Source organism: Castanea sativa, chromosome 2 (genome assembly GCF_040712315.1).
Source record: "Castanea sativa cultivar Marrone di Chiusa Pesio chromosome 2, ASM4071231v1".
In the NCBI taxonomy this organism is placed as follows: domain Eukaryota; kingdom Viridiplantae; phylum Streptophyta; class Magnoliopsida; order Fagales; family Fagaceae; genus Castanea; species Castanea sativa.
This window is the reverse complement of record NC_134014.1, coordinates 25,765,604-25,789,862: the sequence shown is the minus strand read 5'-3', so window position 1 is coordinate 25,789,862 and position 24,259 is coordinate 25,765,604. Positions and strand designations below refer to the sequence as shown.

Sequence of the window (24,259 nt, the reverse complement as noted above, 5' to 3'; positions counted from 1 at the left end):
ATAAATTCTACTTTGAGAGGGTCCAACTCCATCCGAAGATCATATTTGAGAGTGCACTAAAATGGCTTGAGGAATATCAACGTTTAAATGACGCACAACGTGTATAGCTGGGACTTATAGTGCGGGAGTTTTATAATTCTTTTATGGATTGTATGTATAGAGTAACTCTTGTGGGGCATCGCAACTTGACTATGCTGTTTGCCGATGGCCCATCCAAAGGCTAGATGTTTGGTCTAGTTTAAAACCCTGTACACTAGCTTTTGAAATAAAATTTCTATCGATTCGGTTTCAAAAAAAAAAAAAAAAGGAAACCCATTAGGCGTAGATTACTGTGACTTTAAAAGCCCACCCCAAAATAAAGCTTATCTCCTATTTAGAGGAAAGAGGCCAAAGTTTCTTTCGCCATGATAGATGGTTACCCAAAAGGAGAAAGAAATAGTCAGTGAAAAAAGGGCAAATGAAGGCTTGCTACTCAAAGGAAGCTTAGGAAGTCATACAAGAAGGTTAAAGAGCGTGGGAATAACAACCGAGGGAGTCAGTCAATTTCCTACTGTACAGCCATCATTTACGACATCCGTACAGAAATACTGACATTTTATATTAGTTCAAATACCAGCCATCTCAAGTCTGTTTCATCCATTCTAGAGTAAATATCAGATTTCAACCGGTAGTATACTCGTTTAGACCCGGTAAAACGGGCAGGTCGGGTCGGGTCGGGTTCAGGTCGAATCAATCGGGTTGCAGGTCAATCGGGTCACGGGTCAAAAATGAGTCATCTTAAGCGGGTTAAAAACGGGTTCTGGTCAATCGAGTTGCGGGTCGGGTCGGGTTGTGTCGGGTTGACCCGTATTTTTCACATGAATTTTTTTTTTTTTTATAAATAAAACAACATGTATTTGTCATTTAGAAAGTTATGCAACAAATTATTTGATGTAAAATACATTATTTTGACTTCACCACTTATATCAAGAATAAATTCAGTTAAACTTATTAATACTTATTCAATAATTTTAAAATTATACAAATCCTAACATTGCTATATAAAACAAAATAACACAAACATAAGTAAAACAAATACACATGTTTTATTTCTACAAAATATCAACATTCCAAAATATAAAACAAAATTACTGATGACTTATTGGATAACTCATTTGATAAAGAATAAAAACATATAAGAAATTTTCAATCTTGAAAATTAATTTTATAATCTATTATCAATTGTGGTAGGCACTCTATTTCAATTTGAGATATACATTAAAATTTGATTGCTTACTTATTTATACATGGCCTCTTTTATGAATATCATATCATTGTTAAGCAACACACACTCTAGAAAATATCATAATTTATTTTAAAAAGCCGTTTATTTTGGACACAAATTGTTAAAAAATAAGTCTAAGCATTCATAATTTATGCTAATTTGATACTTTGGCTTCACTATTTTTACACTTGTAAATGTTTCTCACACATGTCTACAATTTTAAATCTATATTTTTAACTCTACTATAACCATATTATCTTGGCATGTACTTTATTATTTGATATCTAAAAATCTTTACTCATTACAGAATGCTCAACTATTTATCTTTCAATTAAATTTGCATATGTAAATGTATCAATTGTTTCCTTAAAGCTCACAATAAACAATTAAACTACTATTGTCTTAATTTTACTTCTTTTTTTTTATCAAAAAATAAAGTTTTAAAAAAGTGATTCAGGTTCGGGTCGGGTCGCGGGTTGGGTCGGGTTGACCCGCAAAAAACTCGGGTCGGGTCGCAGGTCAACCCGTTTTTGTTTCGGGGTCAAAAAAATAGGGTTCGGGTCGAGTATTTTTCGGGTCATGCGGGTCGGGTCAAGTCAAAAAAATTTGACATGTTTTGCCATGTCTATACTGGTCCAATACCTCTCCTCAGCATTGGAATAAACTTTTGTCTCTCTTTGCCTCTTTCTGGACGAGATAGAGATTGGTGGTGATTAAAGGCATTGGTGATTCACTTCTGTCGAACAGTTGAATAACATAAATCTTCTATACTTTTTTTTTTGTGTTTAACTTTATGTTTTACTAATTAATTAAAACTTGTCATGTATTTTTTTTCATTTTAAATTTTGACAATTTTATAAAAAAAAAAAAAAAGTAAATAAATACATTGAAAGTTACAATTGGTGGAACACAAAAGGTTGTATCAGGAATTTGTATTTGCATTAGGCCTGCAACAGAAAAATAAAATGAAAATAATAATAAAATAAATGTTGGGAACGGGGAGAAAAACGGTGGTGGATCCAAGAGAAAACTTGAATAGGAAAGTGCTAGGATTTTTTTCTTCTTCTTTTTTTATTTTTTATAAAATGCAAAGAATTGGGCTTGGGCTACTACTATGCATGGTATGGGAGAAAAAAAACAAATTGTATTAATTAATTCAATAATAATTAAAAAGATATTCGAGTTTTAGTCCAATAATAATTAAAAAGATATTTGAGTTGCAATAGTTTTTGGGTCATGTTAATGAGTGTCCTTAGAGCAATGGTTAATAATCTATTTTAGGAAAGTTTTGACACAATTTTTATGAGAAATGAAAAAAACTGTCAAAATATTAATTGTTTTTTTTTCTAATAATATTTTAAAAAAAATAAATTATTAACCATTGTCCTAAAGGCATTTGTAAGTATTTTCCATTTATCATTTATATCATTACCTTTTGGCCAATCATCTTCGTGTATGTTTTGACTTGGCATCAATTATGGATTCAAATCTCCATATTCTCTTTACCCAATTTTCTCATCTGCCAGGTTAACCATTTGTTCTCTTATCAATTAATTTTTGCCTAGCTGTGAACTTTCTTTGTTCTTATTCTTTTTTGAGTCCTATGAAGTTTTTTTTGAAAAGGGAAACATCATTCATTCAATCATAATAATACCAAATCCTGATACAAGGCTTCCAAAGCTGGTGGAGGAGAATCCTCCATCCAAAACAAATCATATTCTAAATTTCTAGCATGTTAAGCAAGAACGTGCGCTACCTTATTACCTCCCCGCCTAATCTTACTAGTTGTAGCCCACTGCAACCCAGAAATCAAATGGCGTATATCACCTACCACATTGCCCAAGAATGAAAAGTTAGCCACATCTAAAGAAATTGCATGCATAACATTGGTATTATCTCCCTCTATTATTAGTCTAGTGAAACCAGCATCCACTGCAAATTTAATGGCTCTTCTACACGCAAGGAGTTTAGCTTCTTCACTTGTATCCACCTTCGGCCCAATAGCAGACATACCAGCTATAACCTCGCCCTTCTCATTTATGATTATTACACCTATACCAGATTTCTCCATCCCTGAAAATATCACTGCATCAAAGTTTAACTTGTATTCTGTAGGTGGAGGTGGTTGCCAAACTTCACCACTTGGTTGCTCCATCGGGCTGACATTCAGATGCACTTGGGCTTGCTTAAACTCCTCCAAAAACTTCTCTGCCCTCTTGTTAAGGCTGGTCGAGTTCTACAACATCCCTCCATATAGAACACAGTTGCGTTGATTTCATACCAGCCAACATTACACCCAAAACAGTTCCAGTTCTTCAGTTGAAAGCCTGTCCACCAAATGCTCCATCAGCTGCACTACATCCCTAAAATCTGGGACTCCCTTTTGCAATTTCGGTATGCTTCTTGTCCACACATCTTGCACCGCAGCACAACCCCATAAGACATGGACTGTTGATTCCGCCTCCCTGGTACAAATTTGGCACTTGTCTTTATTAATAACTCTTCTTTTTACTAGATTGCACTTTGTAGGCAAAATGTCATTACATGTCCTCCACCCGAAAATTTTGATTTTGTTTGGTATACACAACTTCCACAAGACTGGCCAGATGAATTTCCCAACACAGCCCCTTGAAGATTCAGCCTTATTCCCATCATCTCGTAATCTTCTTTCTACTTTATATGCAGATTTAACAAAAAACTTTCCATGTTTGTTGTGCAGCCAAATGATTGAGTCCGAAACAGCCCTTCTGCTAAGGGTGGAAATTGCATCGGCATCTTCTCTATGGTACAATGACATAATCAAATCACCTCTCCAAACATGCAATTCCGGATCAATTAATTCTGAAACAGCCATCTCTCCAACCAGCTCATGATTTGGATGAAGAACCTTGTTTGTGGGATAATTAGGGATCCATTTATCCCCTAACACACGTATGGAAGACCCATTACCAACCCTCCAAAAATAACCCGATCTAAGAACAGGAAGTGCAGCCATCAAACTTCTCCACACATAAGAACATCCAAAAGATTCTTTAGCCTCGAGAAAGGAGGATCTAGGAAAATACCTTGCTTTGAAACATTTGGATAACAAGGAGTCATTGTCTTGGATCATTCTCCAACCTTGTTTAGCCAACATTGCTAGATTAAAATCTCTCCAATCCCAAAATCCCATACCACCCTCTATCTTTGAAGTTGAAAGCTTATCCCAATTCTTCCAATGAATTTTCCTTTCATTCCCTACTTGACCCCACCGAAATTTGGCACATAAATTGTTCAGTTCATCACATAATTTCATAGGAAGTTGGAAGACACTCATGGTATATGTTGGTATGGATTGAGCAACTACCTTGATGAGAATTTCTTTCCCAGCTCTAGATAATAGCATTCCTTTCCATCCTTGCAGCTTCTTCCATATTCTGTCTTTTAAATAAGAAAATGTGTGGTACTTAGCCCTTCCAATCAAGGTTGGCAGCCCTAGGTAAGTAACAAATTTCATCACTTCCTTAACACCCAAAATTTGCAACATCTGCTATCTCTGAGCTCCTATTGTGTTAGTGCTAAAATAAACAAAGGACTTCTCCAGATTTATACTTTGACCTGAAGCCTTTGCATATGTTTGAAGAATCTCCATAATGGCCTCCCCTTCATTCTATATAGCCTAAAAAAACAACAGAGAATCATCTACAAACAATAAGTTAGTAACTCTGGATGCTCCTCTACAAATAGAAACTCCTTTTATCCTCCCTTCCAGTTCTGCTTTTACCAACAAAGCTATAAAGCCTTTTGCACATAACAGAAAAAGATACGGTAAAAGTGGATCTCCCTGACGTATTCCCCATGAAGGATGTACCATACCATAGGGTTTGCCATTCACCAAAATAGAGAAGGATGGAGTGGTAACACAACTCATCACCCTCTCTATCCATACTGTTGGAAACCTCATTTTCTCCATAATCCTTTGAAGGAATTGCCATTCCACACGATCATAGGCCTTGCTGATATCCAACTTCAATGCCACAGTCCTTTTCTTGCCCTTCTGCCTAGCATGCATTGTATGTAATGTCTCATAGGCCACCATGACGTTGTCATTAATCAATCCTCCCGATACAAAAGCACTTTGTGTGGGTGAGATAATATGTGGAAGTACCTGTTTCAACCTATTTGCCAAGACTTTGGAAATAATCTTGTAAATTACATTGCATAAACTTATTGGCCTAAAATCAAACATTTCTTCTGGAACTTTCACTTTAGGAATAAGAACAATATTTGTGTGATTGATCTCAGGTAACATATCACCATTTTATAAAAAATCCAAAACAGCAAAAACAACATCATCACCCACTATATGCCAGAATTTTTGATAGAAAAGAGTATTCATACCATCGAGTCCAGGGGCCTTGGTAGGTCCCATTTGAAATAAGGCCACTTTGACTTCTTCGGTAGTGAATTCACTAGATAAGATCACCATCATATCTTTAGTCACCCTATTTGGAATAGCATTCAAGTACTCCTCCATCTAATCATCAGCTCCTACCTGAAAAATAGTGTGAAAATAATCTGAAGCTACCTCCATCACATCTTCTATTTCCTCTACCCACTGCCCATGAGCATTTTTTATACCCCTAATGTGATTCTTCCTTCTTCTTTGTGTAGCTTTAGAGTGAAAGAATTTTGTATTTTTATCACCATGCTTCAACCATGGAACTCTAGACCGTGAGCCCAATAAATTTCTTGTTTTTGGAGAAGCTCATCCATCTTTTTGCTCAACTCCAAATACTCGACCTTGGTGGTTGCAGAGACTTCTTCATTCAATCGGTCCAACCTTTTTTGAATTTCTTTAATTGCTTTAACATCTAGATCAGTCCTAGCCGAACCCCAATTTAGTAGTTCTGCTCCACACGTTTGAATTTTCTTCTTAATGGATTCAAGGCCGTGTGTGGCAATAATGTCTCTACCCCATGCCTCTTTCATCGTGTCTTCACAATCAGCCATCAACAGTCAAGACTCCTCAAACTTGAAGCTTTTCTCCCTTCTCTGCCTCTGATGGTTAAAAGGTTGTACCTGCAACAACAATGGTAAATTATCCGATGCATGTGCTGATAAGTGTGTAATTCTGCTCAATGGGAACTTCCTTATCCAAGCTTCATTGGCCACACCTCTATCCAACCTAATTTTTGTATTTTCTTCCCCTGGTCTTTTATTATTCCATGTATATGGATAACCCTTAAATCCAAGATCTTGAAGCTAGCAAGACTCCAAAGCTTCCCTAAAAGCATCAACCTGTGAAGTTTGTGGTGGCCTTCTGCTTTTCTTCTCTAAAGCATGTAAAACAGCATTAAAATCCCCTATCACTAGCCACAGTCCATCCACAAAAGTTTTCAAATGGTCTAATAATCTCCAAGATCTCTCTTTCTCTTGTGCCTTCGGCCATCCATAAAAACCAGTCAAGAACCATCTAAACCCATCCTCCTCTGTTACCACTACTAAAACATGGTTTGCAGTATAATTAATAATCTCCAAATTAATAGTATTCTTCCACAAAAATGCTAATCATCAACCAGCATTAGGATGCTTAACAATAATCTTATTTTGAAAAGGCAAATTACCATAAAGATTCTCAAATAAAACAAACTGTGGGAGCTTATTCCCTCACAATTTTGCAAAGGCTTCTACCTGTCCAAGGGTTCCCAAGTCCTTGACAATTCCAAATTATTAGCCTCATTGCTTCCGGCAAGGGTGGTTTTCCACCCCCGCCGATATATCAACATCAATACCTTCCACTCTTCCTCTCTTAGTCTCATGTTCTTTATTCTGTCCACTGCTGGCTACCCGTGTGTCTCTCTTTGTAAGTGATGGTAGTGCTATTGCCCTTGCTAAATCACCAAGCCCAAAGTCCATCCTATTGATACATGTCCATGTTGTTTTGGGCCTAGTAGAAGATGGCCCAGGTTCATCTGTAATTTTATTAACAACAGAGAATGAATTATCCACACTCCCATCAACCCTAAATTCATCCTGCACTGCCTCTGAATTAGACAACACAAAACCCTCCTCAATACCCTTATGCGATTCAGCATTATCTTTTAAAGTTGGCAATACACTCAAATTAAAATACACTACCCCAGAGTCCACTTCCTTCACATTTACATGGTCAACTCCATTATCCCGCATAATTCCCGCTACATTCCCTAAATTCATGGCAACAGCATTATCGTCCACTCTAGGGTTTCCTGAACCTTCTTCTCTTGCCGCCGTTTCCTTCATGCCATGCACCATCAGATCAGAAAAATTCATAGAACCACTGCCTACACCCTCCACTGAACTGGATTTGTTACTAGTAAATTGATTAGTTGAAACTTTTGCACGACCCCCTAAAGCCCTAAGAAAATCTCCATACTGATACTCCACGCTTCCACCATTCTTCTCCATTACATAGTGTGCTGCACAATGCTTCAGATCATGCCCTAAGATACCACAATAATGGCAGAAAATAGGTAGTCTCTCATATTTAAAATCCACCCAATAACGCTCTTTATTCGATCTAGCAATAAACCCTCCTCTTCGAATGGGCTTCATATTGGTAAGGCCACCCTAACTCGCATAAAGAAATTAACATCATCCTTCCTTTTCTTCCATTCAACTTCTTCCACCCTGCCCAAACAGCCTCCAACTTGTTTAGCAACCTAAGGAGAAATCATATCAAACGGCTCTCCCCATATTTGAACCCAAAGCGATGCAGTCACCACCTTTATGTTTCCCACAGGCAATCCCTTCTTCCATCTTTGCAACATAAGAAGCTTATTATCAAAAGACCAATGACCACCTCTAAAAATCCTATCCATCTCAAATTCTAAATGAAATTTGAATTGGAAAAGATTCAGCCCCACTTCTAAAATCTGCATATCATCATCAACTCCCCAAGCCCTCCTAATCGTATTCTTTGCAGCCATCTTGTTAAAGGACTTACACGTTAAAAAATGTTTGATCAAACTTAGATTGCAACTCTCAATTGCTTCTAATCTTCCTTCATCAGGTATAGCTATAATCTCTTCCTCTTCAGATGTTAGCTTCAGTTTGTCCGTACTATCAGCCATCTCATCAGCGATAGTAAAAGAAAAGTAAAAGACAATACCCTTCGCACAATCCAAGGGAGGGAGAACCTCGTGAGTGCACGAGAGAGAGAGCTCCACGCAAGGGAGAGAGAGTATGTTCTTTAACTATAGAAGATTATGAGTCCTATGAAGTTACGCGTGCTTTATTATTAAATACAAAATTGAAAAAAAAAAAACAAAATATTCTTTTCTTAATGTTTTAATCTTACCTTTACCTTTATTGTTTTTTCCTTTTTTTGTAAAAACAAATAATTCATCGAACATTGGTAGTTTACATACTTCACACAAAGAATTTTTATGTTGTCATGCTTTATTAGACAAATTTTGCACTAGCTACTAACTCCTATTTCTCCTTTTATTTGAGGGGTTGGTGACATTTTTATAATATTGAGCTTGCCATATCATTCAATTGGTCCTAGGTCAACTTCAACTTTTTTAAATTAAGAAAATATTATAACATGTGCTTTATTTGAAATACTAGGGAACGAAGTGCCTCTCGTTACAAAAAAAGGAAAAAAAAAAGTTGGTTTTTTCGAGAAAAGTATGAAAATCCCTCAAAAAGATTATTTTGAAACTCTAGATGACCCTGATAACTTTTGAAACAAAAATAAATTTTGACGGCCTGCATGACATTCAAAACATAAATTTGACCGCCTATTGACCCTTGAAACAATTGCTTTATCGTTATGGAGGATTGACAACCCTTGAAAATTTTAAAAATAAATAAATGTATAATAACCTTTTTTTGAGGGTGTTCCAACCCTTAAAATAAGGTTTTTCTCTTTATTAAAATAAATTAAAAATTAAAAAAAATTTAAAAAAAAAAAAAAAAAAAAAACCACAACCATGCACAGACTTTAAAGAACCACATATTACAAAATCTATATTATACTAAAAAACAAATATTAAAACAAATTTCAATTAGTTTTCAAAATCAATAAATCAATTATTCTTGAAGTCTACAGAGACACTTCCACATTAACTTCAATGAACTTAGTATTTTAACTACAATTCTTCCCAATAGACTATAAAAGTTGATATCCAGGATAGTTAATAATGAAGAATATCTCATCCAACTGCCTAAACTCTTCTGGATCATCTCCCTTGTGCATTGATTTCAAAGGAATATTGCTGCCACTAAGGTTAAAAGAAAAACAAACTAATTAAAAAAAAAAAATGTTGGCATTCAATAGCCGATACAAAACCTAGAAGATAATACCCTGACAAATTAGAACTAGGAAAAGATAAACAATAATGCATATCAACAATACCTAATACAAATAGAGACTAGAATATCTTAAAAAAATTAGTTAACTAAAAAACTGATGATAAAATCAGGGAGAGAGAAAAGGATTAATGAATTTTGTTGCACATACCTAATTTTGGATTGCAAAGTGATAGCATTTGTCCATTACCGTTTCCTGTTTCCCATGGAACTCAAATTTTACAGCCAAAAAACTCAATTTGATGAATGGAAGTTAAACAACTTAGAAAATAATAGTACCAACAAAAAAAGTACCTAGTGAAAATCTAGAATCACAAAAATCACCCTTTGATTTTTATGATTGGCTTGTCTATGATGCTGTGAGTACTTCATAAATGAAATGCTTAGAAAATACATAAAAGATGTTATCCTATCTTCTGATTTGTAAACTAAAGAGTTCTCTAAAAGGCAAACATAACAGTAAACCCAAATGCGAATCAGTCGGAAGCTACTACCCCACTCGCAGCCCAGAGTGAGAAAGAGAGATAGATAGAGAATTAGACAAAGAAGATATCAACTTGGAAAAAAAAATTTAAAAAAAAAAAAACACCTAAGATTAAGAGTTCAATCTTATTTTATGAGAATGCAAATCACATCTTTAAGAAAGAATTTATTTGGATCTCGTGTATCAGTAGTAGTTCTTAATAGCTATGATTGAAAGTTCAAAAATTAACTTTCATATCCCAGCCCTTGGATAAATTTTTTTTTTTTTTTTTTTTAAATCTTTAAGATTTTACTTTCTTAACTTGTTAAGAACATTATCAATAAAACTCCCATCTTTTATTCAAGAATAAAAAGTAGCCAATTGGTCCTCATTAGTCTCTTTCACGAGAATAATTAGAACAATTATACACTAAAGATGCAACTTTAATCAGAATATTAAGACGAAAGCAAGAGAAGAGAGTTAGATATCATTCAAAATGGGATCTAAAAGATTTTTATGTGGAGTTTTGATAGAATATATTTCGGGTTATAAACAACTGGAACCAAACCGAGCATTAAAAGTGTAAGATTAATTCATTAATTTATTTTAAACAAAAGCTAAGTTCATGCTCATCTTCAAGCTAAATTGCATGTTAAACATGTTTCGCATTTTTGTCTAATAAGTTCGATCTTGTTTACATGTTGTTGAGGTACAATTTTTCATGTCCTAATTTCCCTAGCCCACTCACCAAAAATGCTCATACAAGCCCCATAAATTATTTTGGGCCCTCACAAATATTTTTCATATTATTACCAACTTGGATCCTCACAAATATTTCTCACAAATTATCCAATATTTCCCACATATTGCCGCCCTCACAAATATTTCTCACATATTACCTAAATATTCTCCATATATTACCCAACTTAGACTCTAACAAATATTTCCTATATTATCCAACTTGGGCCCATACAAATACTTCTCATACCATTACCAAAATTGAGCAACAAAATTATACCATCTTTATAAAAGCCCAAACTCATTTATCTTGTGGGAAAAACCCAAAAGGCCCAAACACTCTTACTAAGCTCATTGCTACATGGCACCCTAAAGCCTATTGCTATACAGCACTCTTACAAAGCCCTAAGAAATGCATGGGAAAGAGGGTCAGATTAACCACAAAAAAAGTGATCCAAAAATGGATTTGACCTAAAGTTTCAGGGTATGTCTGACCAAAGATTTTACTCACCCAATAGTGAAATCCTGCAAATAAAACAAAAACGGCTCCCACAAATAGTACATAATAGAAATTTGCAACCGCATAATAAGTATCATGTAGACCAATGTCTAGCCTAGAATTTGCCAGGACTATTCCTTTGAGTCCTCCAGAAACACATGAATTGTGCAAGAAGTTCTTTCGGTTAAAACGCTGTGCAACTTGGAGGACATAAGACGTCTTGGTCAAGCCAAAAAGATTTTCGACATAATGCTCCTACCCCACCATGCCTGGCCCTTTACCTTACCTTAAGAGGAAAGAAAAAAAAAGGGGGGGGGGGGGGTATGAAGCGTGGGAAACAATGCAAGAAGTGTATGATACAACAAGTAACCTTAAGGAGTGGTGGCAAAGCTTTTGATTGATCAACGCGAGTGAACTGTGCTTTGACACTTCGTAAAACCGCACCGATCTACGAGATAAATGTATTTTTAATGATATCAATTTTTATGTAATCTTTATTCCATGAATATTTATTTTCTTTCAAAAATTCAAGGATAAAATATTATTTTGGTCTCTAAACAGAAACCAAAATAATATTGAAAATAAATAAGCAAAGAAAAAAATTATTTGAGAATGTTTATGTCCTTTATATAATTAAAGGAGAACTAGTGGACGGTGTAGTTTGAAAAAAAAACATTTTAATATAATTAAAGGATTCATTCACGTAACTAGGACGTAAACATTCCGCCCATTAGCCACGGTGGATATAAAGATTGAAGGATTTATTAAATTATATAATAAAACCCACTAAGTGCCTGAATGAAAGGACATAAACATTAGGGCTGTCCACGGGTCGGTCCGGGTCGGGTTTGTGCCCAACCCGCAACCGACCCGGTCAGATCGGGTGGAGAATTTTCAGACCCGCCGCCGACCGCGAACAGCCACCGGTCGGGTCGGATCGGGCAGCGGACGGGCGGCGGTCGGCTTTGATTTCGACCGAAATACACAGATCAAACACTAAAGTTTGATTCCTGAAGAACAAAATCAACAGATTTACAACCCAAAGAGCAGATCTACAAACCTAAACAACAGATTCACAAATCCAAAGAACAAAAACCCAAAAAACATCTACAAATCCAAAGAACAAAACCCAGAAAACAGATCCACAAATCCACAGCAAAACGAACCTAAAAGATGAAACAAGCTGGGACGAAGAGCGGAGGTCGACGACGAAGAGCGCTGATCGACGATGGAGAGGCATAGGTCGACGATGGAGAGGAATAGATCGAAGACGAGTCATATCGGTGAAGGGTAGCAGAGATCGTGAGAGGAAGAGTTGAGTCTGAGAGTGAGAACTGAAGATTTTAGATCACCTAGCATATATATGGCGGTCGGGTCGGGTGGCTCGGGTATTGGAGGAAGAGACCCGCACCCGATCCGCCGGAATCGGTTTTGTAAAGTGAGGACCCGCCGTTGACCGCCGGAGTAGTCGGATCGGGCGGCGGACGGTTCGGTTCCGGTCGGTTTGGCCGGGTGGGTCGGTCTTGCGGGTTGTCTGGACAGCCCTAATAAACATTATGTCCAAAGGAGAAGGTGACCCTTATATGAACGAATTAATAATAATACACCGAATCATTACAAACCCTCAATGCAAAAATGATGACCTTATTACAAACACAGAGAGGCTAATGGGCAGAATGTTTACGTCCTAGTTACGTGTGGGTAATATAAATACATAAATATTGAGGGTGTGAAGACTGATTAGTTCAAACTTTTGCCCAGCTCTTAATGCACTCCCTACCTAGGTTGTGAAGACTGATTAAGGTAACCTTCAACTAAGTTCATTTTGAGAGGGACAGAGAGAGAGAGAGAGAGAGAGAGAGAGAGAGAGAGAGAGAGAGAGAGAGAGAGAGAGAGAGAGAGAGAGAGAGAGAGAGAGAGAGATTATATATTATATAATGTATTTAACCAATTGAGGTTAAATACATATATATAAATAAAATGAGCATTCTTACAAAGCTCGTTTCTACACAGTATTCTTACAAAACTCGTTGCTACACAGCACTCTTTTCATTGCTATACGGCAATATTTTTACAAAATCTCAAAATTTACAGTACTCTAACTGCTGCATGCAGTTTTAGTGTTGGCGTGTGAGTGTACTCCCTTGTCTCATACCCCTTCCCCTATGTGTGTGTGTGTGTTAGTATTGTTTTTCAAATAAAAAAAGATACTCAGTGTTATAAAGTTATCCCACATCGGTAAGGTGTGATATTGAGAAATGATTTATCACTTGCTCTGTGACATTAACTACAACATGCAATTTTGGTGTTGGCGTGTGAATGTATTCCCTTGTCTTATCCCTCTTCCCCTGTGTGTGTTAGTATTTTTTTTCAAATAAAAAAAAACTAATAGTCAAAATATTTGACTTTTTGTTGACGTGTTTTGGCAGTGGAGAAGTACAGAAGTGAACAGTGTGTTAGTATTTAGTTGTGCGAAGCATTGTTGACAAGACTTACTACTTATTGCGCCACGTGACTACATAGATTAATGCCACCGTGTATATTTAAAAAAAAAACCTGAACAGTTGTATCTTTTCATTTTATGGAAATTTTAGCGATATTTTCATTTTTTTGAACCATTGTATCAATTGAATCAATCATCTATAGTAAATTAGAGAAAATGTTTTGTCTTTTGAATCGTAGTTACAAAATATTTTGACTCTTTTTTGCCATATATACACCCCTTAAAAGCCCAACTACCTATACTAAACTATAGACACAACGTTTGATAGTTTTTATAAATTATACATCACTTCCTTCTTTTATCTTTATCTTTGTACGCTCTTCTTTCCCTCTCTCTCCCTCTCTCCGAAATTTATTTTCTGTGGACAACTTTCAAACAAATTTCTCCATGAAAATTTTCTCCTATTAGCAAGGACTTCTCTTTTCAGTAACACCGGCCAGCAAAGTGTCAAAGAAAATTTAAAGGTCAGATACCTTTTCTGAAATGTATGGTAAAGGAAAAAATTGTATGGTAAAAGAAAATTTGGGTATTAAATACAAGTGAAGTATTAGGGTGACAATAGGATATATCAAGTAACATATGACAATATTTGTAAGAGAAACTCAAAGAATTGAAATGCCCCTGAAATGCCCATTATGTCAAAACTTAGATCATTGCAAAAACTGAAAAAAGAACCATAATATACGATAAAGATGACAAGAGATCTGATGTTGAGAAAATAAAAAATAAAAAAAGGAAGATTTTTTTTTTTTTTTTTTTTAATTAGTATTTTACAGGCTCACAGCACCTTATCACTATTGTTGAAGCCTCAACTACCATGTGATTAGTCAAAACGTTGAGATGAATGCCTTTGCAAAATCTTTTGAAAAAAAAAAAGAAAAAAAGAAGAAGAAAGGAGCACAATGACAACGCAATATGTTAAAAAAAATAAAATAAAAAATCTTGCATTTTTATTGTTTCTGTGACTGAGACTAATTTGTGAGGAAGAGAATGAAGAGACTGAGTCGAAGGTAGAGGAAGAGATTTGTGAGGATGAGAATGAAGAATAGAACATCTGTACGTGTAGCCAATGGGAAAGAAAAGTCAAGGTATTGGGAAAGTAAAAATAATTTAAATGTGTGGATGAGAACAACCCAAGATAAGAGTAAAAAGAAGAGAGGTGCTACGTCCACAATATTTTTACAATATTTTTACAACAAATCATAGGTGGTTAGTTGTTATTGGTTCAAATTTGAACCTAACACTAAGATTACTTTTTTTTCCTAACAATAACAACCAGTAACATCCTGCCACTTAGAATTTGTTGTAAAAATGTTGTGAACATATCATTTCTCTAAAAAGAAATAACAAAGAGATAAAGATGAGAGAATAAAAAAAAAAAACGGTGGAGCAAGAAAAAAAAAAGGAAAATATTGATTGGACTTATGCAATATAGGAATTTGAACCTTCTTTTTACCCAAGTAATTTCCCACTTTTATATATAACGTAGTTTCCAACCTCACGTCACTTTCTCTTCAGCGGTACTCATTGATTGATTTTTTAAAATTATAAAATAGGTTGAGTGATATTAGATTATTTACATTATTCCCTTTATATTTTAATAACTGCTACTTAAGGTTTAGTTAAAAATTTCTTTAATCTTTTTATATTAGATTATTTACATTATTCCCTCTACATTTTAATAACTTACAATAGTGTTACTCCAGGTTTGTTAACAATTTCTTTAATCTTTTAAAAAAAATAATAGTCCTATTGAGTATGATTTCTAGGTATTGGGAATAATTATATATTAATGTTATCTTTAGCATAAATTTTAGGTAGAACAAATGATTACTTATAGCAAAGAAATAAAGCAAAGTGAAAATTTAAGATTTTTACTTAACTCTTCTGTACATCGCATGGGTTAGCGACTAGTTTTACAAAAAGTCAAAATACTATTTTGGCAACTCTTACAAAAAGCCCAATATTATTTGGCAACTTTTACAAAAAGCTCAATACTATTTTAGCAACTTTTACAAAAAAGACCAATACTATTTTGACAACTCTTACAAAAAATCCAATACTATTTGGGCACCTTTATTAAAAAACTCAAAACTATTGGGCAAACAATTATTCTACAAAAGCCCAAATATTATTTGCCAAAAGAATTATATTATGCTCAAAGCCCAAAACTAGTTTTTGGCAAAAACATATTTTGATGTACTAAATTCTCTAACTCATGGGAAACATAAATTACTTATGACATATTACCCATCTTTCAAAACTATTTCTCCTACAAGATTTATGGGAATTATACTTTTTTTTTCCATAAATTATTACAACTACAAAAGTCCATGTATATTACAAACCCATGGGAACTATTCATTTTGTAGGGATAAACAAACTTAAGAAGCCCAACAACAAGGCCCAGCCAAAACAATCCAACCCATGTGCCAAATCCCAGCAACTAAAGCTCACATGGATAACTAAAATGATTAGACCAGCCACAAGTCAAGTTTCAGGACAACTAGACTAACAGCTAGGACCCATTGTAATCACCTTTAGCTTGTCAAATTAGCACAACTAGACTAATAGCTGGGACCCACTATAATAACCTTCAGCTTGTCAAATCAGGTTAGAGGGACACATGTCAAACTAAGCTCAAACCCTTCCTTGGCAAGCTAATTTTCATGATTACTGACAAGACATAAAGCTGTGATGGCTAAAGCCAGCCATGCTCTCTCTCTTCTCCAACACATTCAACCAAGGAACAAACGACAGCCATAACTAGACCTTGGAAGCTTCTGAAATCACTTATGAATAGCTCACTACCTTGCCAAAAATGTATATTTTCTAGTTCATAAATCAAGTACATGAACTCGAATGGGGAAATTTAGGGAAATGTGGTTTGGAGAGCACTAAGAAGATCTCCAATTGAGTTTCCAACAGAGGATTTCAAAATTGAAACCTGGCTTGGGTGACACAATTTGTTGGAACTCTGACACTTGCAGCAGATTACCAAGATCATTAGCCTAAATATATGCTCTAATCTCATTACCTGAAGACAATCCAACATTTAATGCTAAGTTAGAACTCCAACTGCTATTACCCAAAACAACAAGAACACCTTAAAGCTGAATATACTATTCTTGGTCAAATTTTAGGAATGATTTTCTAAAGATTGAGATAGATTTTGGCTGAGATTATTTGCTAAACAGCTCCTTAAACTCAACTATATATAGAGCTTTTCATCAACACCTCAAAGCACACCAATAGAGAAGAACAAATCTTTCATAAACTGCTCTATTTTCCTCTCCCTCTAATTATCTTCTTAAGCTCTTAGTGAGATTCTGATCTTCTAAGTTCTTAGTTTCCAACTTAGAAACTAAGCTCTTCAACTCCTAACTCACAAATGCCCATCCCATCACTACTCATAAGCTCTTGTCCATCCCCTAGTAGAAAGTCTTAGCAGCTTTGCTAAATACTCTCTCTCACTATTTATACTACAAAAATGACCCTCACTACTCACTACATATACTATATTCAAGAGCAAACCCTGACATAATAATGATCTTGCTACACTAGTTGGAATCTCTCTCTCTCTCTCTCTCTCTCTCTCTCTCTCTCTAAGCTTTCTTCATTATTTGCTATAATGGACCCCATAGTGTTTGTTTATTCCTTTACCATTGAAGGCTATAATGTAATTGTGACTATAGAGTTTTTCCCTTATGTTGTTATATTGAAGAACTTTTTCTCGATGGATCCTATGGATGATGATTTTGGAGATGTAAACACTCTCCTTAATTTATGAAATAACTAATGGCTGGAAGTTTATTTTGTTTTGTCTTAGTTTACTACTAGAATATTTTATCGCCGAAATATTTTACCGCTGGAAGATTTTATTGCTAGGCTATTTCTTTATTACAGTAGGTTTTTTTGTTTATGCTGATGTGTTTGCTATAGGATATGTTTTGGGCCATCCCATAATCCTTGCCATTCCTAACCTAGGCCAAAGCATAAAAAGAGGTGAATTTCTCAAAAGTTTCACCGATAACCTTTGGGCTATGCTTCAAACCCATTGTCAAGTTTTAGTTTAGACCATGAACCTAATAACAATCACATTTGTTGGAGGGAAAACTTTTTCTACCCCTCACATGTTTACTTGAATAATTTATTCCTTTATCATATGCATGGCTAAAAAATTTTAGCCCTTCACAAATTTATGTTAATAATTAATAACTAAATTATAATTCAAATTATATTGATTTTTTTATATTTGAAATTATATTGAATGGATTAATTAAATATAAAATTTTTTATGCATAAAAATTAGATTTACCAATTTTGCGATTTTAATAGGATTATAACTCTCAAATAAAACCCCATAAATTAGTCCACATTTATGGTCAAATTTTGCTATAAAAAAAATTAAAGGGGAAATAAATTACAAATATCTTTTTTTATTAAAAAAACTCCAACCATTTATACTTTTCACAAATAGTTTGGTTATGTTTTGAGCCAAGTCAAGAAGTTACTTGGAACAAATAAAATTTCAAAAGACTCGCTCAAGCTTTCTTATCATTCAAACGAACTCATATGGAAAGGTTGTAGATTGCGAAAAATAGTAATTGACCTTGCGGGGCCTCATTTTAGCTTTAATGTTTTCCCATATAAACCAGAATTTGTTGCACAAATAAGGATAGCATAGGAGAGGCAGTTGTGCTACTAACCATGCAAGAGCAAAACTTTCTTGAGCAAAATTTCATAAAATCATCTCCCTCGAGTGTTCCTTCTTAATGCTATGTTTGAAAGTTTCGAGAGGGAGGAGAGTAGGGGGGAGTATAGGGAAAAAGAGTAATGGGGAAGAAAGTAGAAGAGAATAATTATCATTCACTTTGTTTGGATGTTTTTAAAATTAAGTGAGGGGGAGGGGAATAATTAACCCTTCCTCTTGTTTGGATGTTTTAAAAATTAAGATGGGAAGGAGAGGAAAGATTAAATATATTTAAATAGACAAATTTACTCCTATTTGAAAATAGGCTTGCAACATTGGCCTATGATTAATATGATTAATTTGTTAGATTAAATAATTATATGCCTTAGCACAGTTTTATTATTACTATTTTGCTTTACATTGCTTCTCCTTACCGACCAAAAAAGGTTCAAGAAGTAGTTGATTAATTGTAGAATATATATTTCTCAAAAATAAAAATCAACACAAACTAAAATCGGTCAATTTTTTGAAATATAATTTGTAAAGTAATAATTAATTTGTAACGTTGAAAATTGTTTTATGAAAAGGTCATTAATTTTTAATGTTACAAATTTTAATTTTTAACATTACAAATTAATTTTTTTGGTGCATGTCATTGGTTCAGCACTAAAATAAAAAATAAAAAAATTGGTGCATGTCATTAATTTTTTAACGTTAAAATTTGTTTTGTAAAAATATAATTTGTAACGTTACGAACAATTTATACATATTGAATAATTTTTTGGTGCATGCCATTGGTGCAGCATTAAAAAAAAATTATGTTACAAATTACCCTTCGCTAATGCTCCTTATGACCCTTTTACAAATTAATTTAATATCAGCTAATGATTTTATTAATATGATAAGGATAAATTAGGTAATTCATTTGGTCAAGAATTTTTTTTACTCTACTCTCTCTCCAAATCTCTCCAATTTTAAAAAATTAAAAATGAGAGTTTAGATGTAGTTAGAACCTCTTTAAATCCCTCCAAATTCCTCCCCCTCCTCCGTTAAAAAAGATCCAAACAAGTTAATTTAACTTACTCTCTCTCCCCTTATTCTACTCCCCTCTACTCTTCCTCAAATCAAACAAAGCATAAAGGTTGCTTCTAGAGTTATTCTTAGTGAGTTGTTTATTTAAACTTGTGAAAATAAACCCACTTCACAAGATTAAAGAAGAGAGAAGAAAAATAAATACTAAGTACTTACATGATTCGGCAATATATTCCACTATAAAATAAGGAGATTACAATAGTAGCACACAAACACTCTCACATGAGACCCAAGACCCAAGCCCCAAGTACACCCTTATCTCTCTCACACAAAGAATATAGCTATTGTATTTGCACTAGTCTTGTACTATTTCTTTATGCAGCTAACCCTTTCTCTCAATACAATTGAATTAATTTTTTGCATAGTAACATATATATAAATGTGAGATACTAGTGCTGGAAACTCTCAAAAGAGTATTTGTGGAACCTCTTTGGGGTTTTATTGATTTTGGAGTCGCCACTTATTTTTATTTACATAAAATAAGAAAACTAAAATTTAACATATGAATTTCACTATATATATCATCATATCAAGAATATTACAATTGGTAGAAAATTACATCGCTTTGATCCTAGTTACAATTTAAGTAAAAAGTTACAAAACTTTTGTCCTAAAACAAAAAAACAAAAAAAAAAAATGATAAAATACTAATCTTGAACTAAAATCTAAGGTTTGGGGGCTAATTACAGAGTGGAAAGGTATTAGACACTCGCTTTGCCTGGAAAAATCCGGTCTTCTGGACTTAAAATGACTTTTTATGTACCAACATACAATATGCAATATGCCAATTTTAAAATGCCAAAATATACATGTTAGTTCTAGATCTAAGATTAGATATAAGCTTAGATTTTATAGATCTATTTCTTGAAAGATAGTTTTGGAAATTGATTAAAAGGAAAAATGAATCTATATATGAGAAATTTTTTTTATTTTTTTATAATTCAGATCTGATTTTTATTAATGAAAACCATGTTTTATTTAAAAAAAATATTCAGATATGGTTTCAGATGTAAAAAAAAAAAAAATTGCTTTTGATATAAAAATATTTAGAGATGATTTCATTCTATAGAAAACTATGCTTTAATGAAAACTATTCAGATATGGTTTGTTTATGAAAAACAATGAGTTTTGGTGATAAAATGCAGATCTGGTTTTTGTTATCTTAAAAACTATGCTTAAATGAAAAATATTCAAAAATATCTCAGATCTAATTTTTAATCATGAACATAAAACATCTTTACAAAAATATATTCAGATCTGATTTTTATTTATGAAAAAGAGAATGATTTTTTAAAAGAGATTTTAGATCTGTAATTAGATATATAAAAAGGAATGCTTTATGAAAATAGACTTTAGATTGGTTTTAGATGTGGGAAAATATATAGATTTTGAAAAGAGATCAGAAAAATCAGATCAAAGATCTAACCCTAGATCTACAATTAATTTTATGTTAATGCATGAACAATTTTTGATTTATTTCATATAATCATCATGTGCGCAAATTAATCATGGCAATATGAGCATGTTAAGAAATCATGTGAATGATCTTAATAAAGCATACAGAGAAATCATATGAACAATCAAAGCATGTGGAGAAAATTAAAACCAACCAACCTAAATGAACTAATAGGGAAATTTCTTTAGAAATGAGAGAGAAGAGATCTCTCTAAAGTTTAAAGAAAAATCACTAACAAAAAAGAGAGCATTGAAGGGTTTGTTCTCTAAAAAAAGGTCTGATCTAGTGAAGAACAAAACTTCTAGAGAGCTTCAAGAAAATAATTTACGTTAGAGGGGAGGGGTGTTGAATGATGGGTGTTCTCCTCTATTTAGAAAGGTATGTATAGCTTAGAAAATAAGCTAGATCTAACTTAGAAATCAGTAGACACAAAATGGGTAGGTCTTATCTCTAAAAAATATGGATTTGGATGAGTTTTAAATAAGAAAACGAACCAAAAGAACATTTTGGAGAATGTGCCAATCTGCACTATGGAAGTGTTGATCGGCACTTATCAACTGCCAATTGACACTTTAGCAATTGGTTCCCAACTTTGACATTTTTCAACGTTTTTTGAGTTTGAAAATGTACTTTTTTTTTTTATAGAAGGAAGACGGCCAACTTTTATTAAGAAATTCTAGCGATATCAGTTAGTACAAGAGAAACAAATGGCGGTGGAACAGACTCCATCCACATCGAAAAATCTAAAATGCTAATGGAATGTCTTGCTAAGTTATGCGCTACCCTATTACCCTCTCTCTTTACATGAGAGTAGAGTAATTGATTAAACAGCCTAGCATTACATTTGATATCCTCTATTAATAAACCAAAGGAAGACAAATAAGTGCTATTATTCCTCAAGGCATTTGACAACACCTAAGAATCTATTTCCAAGACTGCTCGGCTAAAGCCCAACTCTGCATCAAACTCAAGAGCTGATGAGGCTGCCAATGCTTCAATCTCCATGGGTGTGTACTGATGTGAGAGGGGTTTAGACATAGAAGCCATGACTAAGCCGTTGCTGTCTCAGATCACTGCTCCAATGCCCAATTTTTTCTGCTCCTTGAAGATAGCTCCATCGCAATTTATCTTCACCATTTTTGGTATTGGAGGACACCACTTAGCCCGAAATAAAATGGGATCAAGTCGAGTGATGGAAGGTGCAGGTTGGGTCACAACAAACTTAGCTACACGCTCCTTTGCCGTCGACGGAATCTAATTGACACTTAAGCTTGGTTGGCTCAAACGCACCTGGTTCCTTTGAGTCCAGATTAACCACACCGACGTCGCAAACAACTCCATATTGTGATCCTTTGTGATGAGCCATGAGAGCAATTCCTTGAAGTCCACAAAGGTGTATCGTCTTCAGCAATTCTGAAAAGGTTCTTCTTCCCACACCACGTCCAGTTCGCTGCAATTCCAGAGAGCATGAAGAGCTGATTCAGGTTCATGTTTGCAACGGTCACATGTCGGATTTTCGATGATAGTTCGCCTCACCAAATTCTCTTTTGTTGGCAACGAGTTTCTGCAAGCTCTCCACACCAAATTCTTAATTTTGTTCGGTACCTGAAGAGACCAAATTGTCCGCCACAAAACCTTATCATGCGCTAGCTTCTCTTCATCCCATTCAGTCTGTGATTTAGCCTTCAAAAATCTGTATTCAGACTTGCTTGTGTACACTCCGTTGCTAGTAAATGGCCAAAATAAGTTGTCTTCAGCCGCGTACCTTGAGAGTGGAATTGACTTAATCAACTCGGCTTCTTCTAGGGTGAACAAACCATCTATCAAACCATGATCCCACTGTCTTGTGTCTCCATTAATCAAAATCTCCACTTTAGCATCAACCATTGTATCCACCTTAGGTGATTGAACTTGAGGCATATTTTTCCTTGGCAGCTAGTGGTCTTGCCATATACTCATTGCCTTCCCATTCCCAATCCTCCATTGGCAGCCCCTAAGTAATACTTCCCTTCCATGTAAGATGCTCTTCCAAGCATGGGAGCCGCTACTAGAGCATTTAGCCTCCATAAAGGTACAATTTGGAAAGAAGCGCGCCTTAAAAACTTTGTGCTGCAATGAGTCCGGGTTTTTCAAAATTCTCCATGCTTGTTTGGCTAGCAAGGAGTCATTGTACATTGCTATGGCCCTAAACCCCATACCTCCCTCCAATTTTGATTTTGTTAGGTCCTCCCACTTCAACCAATGGATCTTTCTTTTTTCTCCTTTTTGGCCCCACCAAAATTTCTTGATCATGGTTTCAATTTCATGGCAAAGACCCAAAGGTATTTTGAAGCAACCCATAGCATAAGTTGGGATGGCTTGTGTTACTGCTTTAATGAGCACCTCACGACCAGCTTGAGACAAGAGTTTCCCTTCCCAACCTTGTAGTTTTTTCCACACCTTCTCTTTGATAAAGTTGAAGCCTTCTTTCTTTTTCCTACCCACCAATGATGGCAACCCAAGGTATTGTTCAAAATTCACAATTTCATGTATACCCAAGGCCGCCATGATTTCTTGTTTTGTTGCTTCCGTGTTAGATTTGCTAAAGAAAATAGCTGTTTTGTTTTTGTTCACCTTTTGGCCTGACTCCCCTTCATATTTCTCAAGGATAGAAATGATTTTTCTGCATTCTTCACCACTTGCCCTACAGAAAAGAAGGCTGTCATCTGCAAACAATAAATGGGTTAGTGCTGGGCCTCTTCGGCAAAGAGGGAAGCCCTTGATTTCTCCTGAAATTTCTGCTTGTTTGATTAGGCCATGGAGCCCCTCGGTGCAAAGCAAGAATAGGAAAGGTGATAGTGGGTCATGTTAAGGACATATTTTATGTAGTTGGCTAATCCATTGACAAAACGCACTTTACTTGTATTTAGATTGATCTAGGATGTGTTTAATACTTCAAAGAACATGTTATTCAAGCCTAGTATTAAAACCATGAAGATTGGACCAAGAAACAAGTGAAGAAAAGGTGTTTACTAAAGCTGGACACCTGCGGATAGCTGCTGGACACCTGGTGGACAGCTGCTCGACAGATGCTATCTATCAAGGTTTAATGAGGCTCGACAGATGCTATCTATCGAGGTTACAAAAATCAGAATTTTCAGATCTGATTTGTGGGCTAGGCTTTTGTATTTGTGTAGGGTTTCTTTTCTCATAACCTTAGACATATATAAAGCAT

At 34.8% G+C, this 24,259-nt stretch overlaps 2 protein-coding genes across 2 annotated transcripts; both read right to left on the bottom strand.

Moving 5' to 3' along the window:
- Window positions 1–2,999: 2,999 nt before the first annotated feature.
- Window positions 3,000–3,419, bottom strand: LOC142625122 (uncharacterized). Its single transcript, XM_075798823.1, has one exon. It carries the CDS (start codon window positions 3,417–3,419, stop codon window positions 3,000–3,002), a length of 420 nt encoding a protein of 139 aa, XP_075654938.1.
- A 19,561-nt stretch (window positions 3,420–22,980) lies between these two features.
- On the bottom strand, window positions 22,981–23,592 carry LOC142625120 (putative mitochondrial protein AtMg00310). Its single transcript, XM_075798822.1, has one exon. The coding sequence runs from the start codon at window positions 23,590–23,592 to the stop codon at window positions 22,981–22,983; it is 612 nt and encodes a 203-aa protein (XP_075654937.1).
- Window positions 23,593–24,259: the final 667 nt, after the last annotated feature.

Excerpts from the sequence above, each read along its gene's own strand:
- LOC142625122 (XM_075798823.1), bottom strand. The coding sequence starts at position 3,419 with ATGGAGCAACCAAGTGGTGAAGTTTGGCAACCACCTCCACCTACAGAA.
- LOC142625120 (XM_075798822.1), bottom strand. The coding sequence starts at position 23,592 with ATGGCGGCCTTGGGTATACATGAAATTGTGAATTTTGAACAATACCTT.